At 68.5% G+C, this 8,205-nt stretch overlaps 1 protein-coding gene across 1 annotated transcript; it reads left to right on the top strand.

Moving 5' to 3' along the window:
- Nucleotides 1-310: 310 nt before the first annotated feature.
- Nucleotides 311-7,526, top strand: CRTC2 (CREB regulated transcription coactivator 2). Its single transcript, XM_055792416.1, is given in 16 exon segments — nt 311-1,701; nt 3,158-3,264; nt 3,497-3,687; nt 3,771-3,851; nt 4,153-4,236; nt 4,238-4,300; nt 4,302-4,358; nt 4,360-4,457; nt 5,040-5,313; nt 5,315-5,421; nt 5,423-5,474; nt 5,986-6,311; nt 6,368-6,557; nt 6,641-6,691; nt 6,693-6,752; nt 6,754-7,526. Coding segments are annotated over 16 exon segments (2,043 nt in total). The 5' UTR covers nt 311-1,498; the 3' UTR covers nt 6,853-7,526.
- Nucleotides 7,527-8,205: the final 679 nt, after the last annotated feature.

Raw genomic sequence — 8,205 nt, 5'->3', positions numbered from 1 at the left:
CTGGAGGCGACAGGTAGGTCGGTCCGTAGGGAGAACTGTCGATGTGAGACTGAGAGGCAAGTTAAGGGCCAAACAGGGAGCGAGGGGCTGAGCAACGGGCACGCAGGCACCCAACTGCCACGCCGCAGGCAGGCCAGCGCAGCACGCGTCCGCTAATGCTCGCTCATCCCAAAGGGCACGAGCAAGCAGGGGCGCTGGGATCGGGGCAGGAGCCCCCAGTGGGGGGGGAGAAAAGGCTGCCTGCCCCCCACCGCCGGGTAAGGGGGAGCAGGATAAAGGATATTTGTCGGACGTATCGGCGAAGGGGGGGATTTTTAAGGAGGAAGGATTTCATCATGCCCAAAAGAGCCGGCTCCGGCACGCGGGGGCGGCAGGCACCTGCTGCGGCAGTGGGAAGAGGGATCCTGCCCGGGGGTGAATCACCGGGCGGCTGAGCCCCTGCGTGCTCCGGCCCTTGGCCCCGGGGGCAGGCGAGGCCGGGGCTGGCTGAGCCCGAGGGGTGCTGGGCTTAGCGAGGGTGCTGGGCTCAGCATTGCTCAGGGCGCCTGGGCTTTCTGTTGAAGGCTGCCCTGGCTCCGAAGCACTGTGCTCAGCACAGCTCTCCTTCCCTGGTCCCAGCACCGTTTCTCCCCAGGGGAGACTTGCTGCCGATGCTCCTGCCGTGTCCACACCTCGGTGCCTGGCACGGCTCCACTGCTGTCCTGGCACGCTGGGAGCTTGAGGGGCCGCGTGTGTCCCCCTCTCCCCAGCCCAGCGGGGACACTGGTGGGTGGCAGGGGGTGGGGGTGGCAGCTCTGGGTTGTGCCAGGCGACGCCGGGGCTCTGCTGGATGTTGGTGTTGTGTCTTTCACTTTGTCCCCTGCCATGAGCCTGGGCACCCGGTCAGTCCAGAGCGTGAGGAGCATGGCCTTGCCCCCCGCCACATCTTCCCCCACCCTGCTGTGCCCAGGCCCAGCCGGCGGGTGCCCTCTCTGCCATCCTCCTCGACCTCCTGGGGCAAGGCCCTGGCTTTTTTCCCCTTCTGAAAGAAGAGGTCGAGTCAGATCTTCCTTGTCACTCGCAAGCGAGCACAGCCACCCTCCTCGCAGGACCTGGGGCTCCGGGGAGATGTCCCCAGGAGCATCTCGCTGCGAATCCTGCTGCAAATTCCCCACCCCAGGCTCGGGGGGGACCTTCATCCTTCTTCCAGACAGCTGCCTTCACTTGGCTCGTGCTCCGTGACGCTTCCCTGGGCACTGCTGGAGGGGGAGGGTGGTCTCTGGCTTGCGGGCCCCCTGCCCTGGGGCACAGAGACCCTCTGGTGTTGCCCCAGCACGCCTAAGCCATGGTGGCATCAACTCTTGGCTGTGATTTGCCCAAGCCGGGCCAGCCGCTGTGGTTTTTGGCTCCCCGAGGCCGAGCCGCGGCGTCTGGGCTGCAGGCAGGGGGCTAAGGCAGGGGATAGGGTGAGGATGGCAGGGATCGCCCCCCGACCCGGTGCCCACCGGGACCGGCAGAGATGCTCCGGCTTGCCCAGGCAAGCTGCCTGCCCTCCTCCTGCTGCCCCTTGGCCTCCCCCCGCGCAGGGGCAGTGCCCTCCTGCGCCCCCCTCCCTTGCCCCCCAAGTAACCCTGCTGTTTCTCCTTACAAAGGGACCATGCCCTGGGGTAACTTTCCTATGGAGAAAGGACATTTGTTTAGGCTGCCGTCGGCTCTCAACAGGTGAATGATTTTTTTTTTTTAATTCTCTTTTCTCTCTCTCTCCCGGTCTCCAGCCCTTCCCCAGGACCCCCAGGGTGGGCACAGCCCTGCTTGTAGCAACTCCAGCCCCCCAGGAAAAGGGAAAGGGGTCTGCAGGCTGCCCTGGCCGCTGAAAGAGGAGGACCTGCAGGGTGGAGGGTGGCCCTGTGTGCCCTGCGGCGGGTGCAGCCCTCGCGCCCTCCGCAGGCTGCGTGGTTCCGCAGCGGCTCCCAGCTCCCTGAGGAGCTGCTCTGGGGGGCAGGGGGCTCTCAGGTGCAGGGCAGGGGTGTCCCCCGAGGGCTGCCCTGGCTCGGCGCTAGCTCCAGGGACGAGGAGCCAGCTCTGCCCGCTGCTGTGGCTGCTTGGTGTCGCGCCGGCGCAGCACAAGGAGCAGGAGCTGGCGCAGCCCTGGGGGATCGGGCCCCCTTTCTGGAGCCCGGTGAGGTGGCAGAGCCGTGGGGTCCCCGTGGGGTTTGAGAAGGGAGATGCTGCGGAGGACGCACGGAGAGCTGTGGCGTTGGGGGTGTCACGTTCCCCAGGCTGGGGGCACAGTGGGGTCCCGGCAGGGCCAGCAGGGCTCAGGGTGGTGCGCGTTGCTGATGCCGCAGGGATGCCCAGCGCGGGGGGGCTCATGGCAGCCCCCCGCTCTGCCTCCCTTGTGCTGTGTGGGCACGGGGCTTGGTGCTGGCAGCGGGGCCCTGGCCGTGCCATGGGCAGGCGCCCATCGCTCCCCGGCTGGGCCCCGTGCGGGAGGGGGGCCTGCGTCCCATGGGCCGGGGGGGGTTGGGGGGGGGGGGCTTCCTGCCTCCCAGCTGCGCCGCAGCTAAACAATATCCCCCCTTGTGCGCTCCCAGGACGCGTCATTAGCTCGAGCGGCCCTTTTCCCAGCCCCCTCCCCACGCTCACCCCGCTTCAAACCAACTAATTGGAAACACAATGGGTGTAATATCCCTGGGTACGCTGCCCCCAGCCCCTCCAGGGCCCCCGGGGGAAAGAAAGGGTCCCAGGGGTGCCCGTCTTCCCCGTGCCAGGGGTGGCGAGGGCTCCGGGGCCATCGCTGCGGTGGCAGGGCCGGAGCAAGCCCCAGCGTGTCTGGAAGCGCAGGGCAAGGGACCCCACTGGAGCATCACCTGGGGAGGGGAGGGTGGGGCTGGCAGAGGGGGACGAGGACCCCCAGGACCCCCTTGGCGTCTGCCCCAGGGTTCGTCCCGGGCACGGCGAGCGTTGGGCAGGGAGGGCTGTGAAGGAGCCGGTTGTTCCTCCAGCGAAGCCCCACCGTGCTCCCTGTTCTCACCCTGCTCTTCCCGTTTTCCACCCGCTGCCCTGGCCCTGCGCTTGCCCAGCATCCCGGTGCCGGCCGTGGGGGCTGCCGCAGGGGTGCGGGGGCTGGGGGCTGAGCCCGGCCCCGTCTGACCATCACCTTTCCATTCCCAATTAGAACAAATTCCGACTCGGCGCTTCACACGAGCGTGATGAACCCCAACCCCCAGGACGCGTACCTGGGGCCCCCTCGCAGGGCGCCCCACCACCCCGGCCGCCGGAGCGGTGAGTGTCCCCCCGCTTTCCCCAGCGGGACCCTGCCGTCCCCACCTGCACCCGGCTGCCTGGGGACCCCCGCACCCCTTTCACCCCTTGCGGACCCTTGGGGGGGGCCGTGTGGAGCCGCGTCCCCTCCGTAGCGGGGGTCACGCAGTGGTACCTCCGTCTCTCCACGGTGCTGATTGATGTCCCCTGTGTCCCCCTGTGCTGCCGCTGACTGTCACCTGCTGTCTTGCAGGTTTTCTGGACGGGGACACGGACAGCAAAGGTGAGCAACTACCCACCCCCGGCAGCGCGACACCGAGCCCGGCACAGACCCCCGTCTCCCCCACCTTGCTGCCTACAAAGCGTCGGGGCAGTGGGTGGGATGTGGGGGGCCAGTGCCTGGGGGACCCCCTCTGTGGCAGGGGGTCTGTAATGCCCCACTCGTGACGGGTCAGTGCCCCCCGGCGGGTGAACGCAGGTGGGCTGTGCTGCTCTCGTGGCGCTGACCCTCGCTCCCCCCTCGCCAGTGGTTTCTTTTCCAAGTGCCTCCCATCGAAGAGACCTTCGATGACAACAAACACGCGCTGAAGCCCTGGGACACCAAGAAGGTGGGTGCCGAGGCAGGACGGCGAGGAAGTCGCCCCTGCAGCCCCCCTGCCCACACTGCTCGCATCCTGCCTGCCGGGGCGGTGCGACACCGGGGTGGCTCTGCCCCCTTCCTGCCCTCAAACCGCGGCCGGCCCAGGGCTGGCGGGGCGCAGGCTCAGCACCCCGGCTTCACCGCGCTCTTCTCTTTGATTTCGCAGCTCTCGTCATCCTCGGCCCGGCCCGCGCTCCTGTGAAGTCCCCTGGGATCCAGTAAGTCCTGGGCTGGGCTGGGGGGGGGGCTGCTGGGGAGGGGGTCACCGCAGGAGGCAGCAGCATCCCCACACGGGACACGTCTCTCTCCTTTCCTCCAGCATATTTCCGTCCCCGGATCAGCCTGCCAACGTCCCCCCTCATCCCCTCGGCCCTCAACACGGGGGGCTCCCTTCCTGACCTCACCAACCTGCACTTCCCCTCCCCCGCTGCCCACCCCTCTCGACCCGGACGAGACCACCTACCCCAGCCTGAGCGGGGGGCAACAGCACCAGCAACCTGGCCAACACCATGACGCACCTGGGCATCAGCGGCAGCATGGCACTGGGGACGGGCTACGACTCGCCAGGGTGAGGGCTGGCCCCGTCCCGCCGGGAGGTGCCGGAGCAGATGTCCTGGGGTGGCTGGAGCCGCCGAGACGCAGAGGACCGGCGTGGGGGAGCCGGGAGAGAGACCCCCATGGTGGGGAGCTGCTCGGTGGGGGCCGAGGGAGACAGGATCCACCGCACCCCGGAGCCGGCTGCGGGCAGCGCTCGGCCTCTCCGGGTGGTCCCGGCCTGGGATGGAGATGCTGCAGCCTGGGAGCAGGGGTGGGGGAGCGCTGCGGGGTCTGACAGCACCGGGGGGTCCTGGGGGGGGTGTGGGGGGGCGGCCGCGGCCGCCTGCCCTGCTCCTGCCCCGGCACCCTCCGCCTTGCCGAGCCGGAGCATCCTGTGCCGCCGCCGTTCCCGTTCCCGTTCGCGGGGTGTGTGTGTGTTTCTGTCTTGTCTCCATCGTTTTGGTCGCCTCCGTCACCTTCCATCCCACCCGGGGCAGACGGGGAGCCCCAGCCTGGCCCGGCCCGGGGGAGGAGAGCCTGGGGCGCGGGGGCGATTCCGTGGGGTAACGGTGGTGTCTCTCTTCTTTTTGTCCCCACAGGACTTACCTCACCTATGCAGAGCTCCCTGAGTAACCCCGTCCCTGCAGTCCTCGCTTAGCAATCCCAACCTCCAGGCCTCCCTGCGAAGCCCCTCGCTCCAGTCCTCCCCTCAGCAACCCCTCGCTCCAGTCCTCCCAGAGCAGTTCCTCCATCCCTTCCTCGCTCTCCAACCAGTCCCTGCCCCTCCTCCCCTCTCCTCCTCGCTCAGCAATCCCTCGCTCCCCACGTCCCCCCGCAGCCAGCCCATGCAGTCCTCCCCCAGCAACCCCAGCCTGCCCTCCGGCTTGAGCGGCTCGTCCTACGCCCCCCATGGTGCAGGCGTCCATAACCACCTCGCCCCGCCGAAGGGTCCCGCTCAGCCCCCTCACCCTCCCAATGGGTGGCGACTCCAGAAGGCAGCACCCCCAAACAGTTCTCACCAACAATGTCACCCACATTGTCCTCCATCACCCAGGTATGCATGGTCCATCGCCCGCATGGCGCCGGCCCCGCGCCCGCGCGCTCGCCTCCATCTCCTCCCTCCGCTGCTCTCGTGTCTCCATCCTCATCCTCAGCCACGCGCCAGGGAAGCCCCTGGACCCCCCCACCCACCAGGAGGGGACCGCTGCGTGGTTGGGAATTGAGGGGAGGGGGGAACACACACCACGCAGAGGACACGGGATGTGGCGCATCCCAGCCAGGGCTCCCCCACCCCGGGGTCTTGCTCCGGGGGGGGCTGCCCCAGCCCGCTGTGGGTGCTGGGTGCGAGGGCTCAGCACCGGGGTGCTGCCGGCGGGGCTGGAATTCCGGCTCTCCCGCATCACCGTGGGCTCCCCAACCCGCTGCCGGTGCGGGGGGGATGCACCGGGTGGGGGCTGGCAGAGGTGGTCCCCATCCAGGGGAGCTGAGCAGAGGGGGCCGGATCCTGGTGGGTGCCGGGTGGGTGCAGGCTGACCCCCCCCCCTCTTCTTCCGCTCTCTCCGCAGGGGGTGCCCCTGGACACCAGCAAGCTGCCAGCCGACCAGCGGCTCCCACCGTACTCCTACAGCCAGCCCGGCTTGCTGCTGCAGTCCCAGCCGAGCCAGAAAGCCCTGCACCAAGCCGTGCCGTCCCCCCCCGCAGCCGGCGTTGCCCCCCGCCCCCGCCGGCGCGACCCACCCACCCCCCGTTGCCCAGCGGGGGCCCGCCCCAGCGCCCGTACGGCCCCCAGTACCAGCCTAACACCCCCCTGCCGCAGCCCCCGCCGCTGGGGACAGCCCCTGAGCGACTTCGGCTTGGGCAGCGTGAGTGCTCGGGGATGGGGGGGCACACAGCTCGGAGGGGGGGGCACCCCCGGTATTCCCCCCCCTAACCCGCCTCTCCCCACAGTTCGAGCAGTTCGGGATGGGGGGAGAGCCCCACCGGTAACAGCAGCGGTTTCCCCGAGGAGCTGGGGTCCCTGAGCTACCCCCCGGCCGAGGGAGCCTACGACCCCCACGTCCTCAACCGGCAAAACCTGAGCAACTGCAGCCGCCACGGCCCCATCCCCAACATCATCCTCACAGGTGGGTGGCACCGGGTGCCAACGGAGACCCCCCCCGGCGGGCGGGATGTCACCTAGGGGGTGCTGAACCCCCTGTCATCCCCCCCTCCCCCAAATAGGGGATTCTCCCCCCTGGCATCTCGAAGGAGATCGCGACGGCGCTGGCCGGTTGTCCCTGGCTTCGAGGTGGACGCGGCGGCGCTGGGGCTGGAGGAGGATCTGAAGATCGAGCCCCCTCACCCTGGACGGACTGAACATGCTGAGCGACCCCTACGCCCTCCTCACCGACCCGGCCGTGGAGGACTCCTTCCGCACCGACCGCCTCCAGTGAGGGGCCAGGGGCTCCACCAGCCCCCCCCGGCCCGGCCTGCGGACACCCCGGTCACCACCGCCCCCCTCCACCAATTCCCACCCCCCACCCCCACCCCTGCCTTTCACTCCCCTTTTTCACTTTTTTTTCCGGACAAATGGGGCCGCCGCTGGCTCCCTCCCCGGAGAACGGGGCTGGGGGACACCAGAGCCGGTGTGAATTTTGGGGGGGGGGGGGCACAAGCCAGGCACCTCTCCAGCCCCATGGCACCCCCAAACCCCGGCGGAGGAGGGGGCTCCCAGCCCCCCGGGGGCGGCTGTACATAACCCCGTAGGTAGAGACCCCCGGGGAGGGGGGTGTAGGGGGGGGCCAGGCTTCTGTTTTTATTTTTATTTTTTTCTGGCTAATCATCATGTTTAAGGAGAAATCCCCGCTCCCCCACCCCCAAGCTGCGCCCCATATGTACCCCCAACCCCCCGCCCCTTACCCAGCTGCCGGGGGACCCTGCGGGACATGTAGAAAGCACTTGTAACTTTGCCCCCCCCCCCCCCCCCTTACACCCCGAGGGGGAGCGTGGGGGGTCCCATCTGCGGGTGGGGGGACCTGGGGCCCCAGGACCCGTGTTCCCCCCAAACCCGGGAGGGAGCCAGAGTGATTTATTATTATTATTATTTTTTAAAATATATTATATGTTAATTAAATGCCCTCTGTGATGGTGTGTGGCTGATTTTGGGGGCGGGGGGGCGACACAGGACAGACAACACACAATGGGGGAGGCTGGGGGGGGGGGTGCTCTGAGCCTCCCTGGGGAGGTTTGGGGGTGCAGAGAGGGGGTTCAGTGGCTCCAGCCCCACCCCCACTTGCCAGATCTTTAGGTCTGGGGTCCCTTATGGGGGGGGCAAGGGGTCCCCGTAGTTCCTGGGTGTGCTGGGGGGGGGCATGGCAGCTGCGGGGAGCTTAGGGGGGTGCCTTGAGGTTCTTGGGGGTCCCAGGGGGATGCTGGGGGAGCTCCTAGTAGTTTCTAGAGGTGCTGGGGGGTCCTGGGTGTATCCTTGGTAGCTTTGGGGGGTGCTGGGGTGGTCCTAACAGCTTCTGAGGGTGCTGGTGGGGGGGTCTGAAGGGGTCCTGGCAGCTTCTGGGGGTGCTTGGGGGGGTCTGGAGGGGTCCTGGAGGGGTCCCGGCAGCTTCTGGGGGTGTTGGAGGGGTCCTGGCGGGTCCTGACAGCTTTTGCTGTAGCTGGGGGGTGTCTGGAGGGGTCCTGGCAGCTTCTGGGGTGCTGGAGGGGTCCTGGCGGGTCCTGACAGCTTCTGGGGGCGCTGGGGGAGTCTGGAGGGGTCCTGGCAGCTTCTGGGCGTGCTGGAGGGGGGCTCTGAA

Source organism: Falco peregrinus, chromosome 19, assembly GCF_023634155.1.
Source record: "Falco peregrinus isolate bFalPer1 chromosome 19, bFalPer1.pri, whole genome shotgun sequence".
Taxonomy (NCBI): Eukaryota; Metazoa; Chordata; class Aves; order Falconiformes; family Falconidae; genus Falco; species Falco peregrinus.
This window is presented reverse-complemented; position numbering and strand designations above follow the sequence as displayed.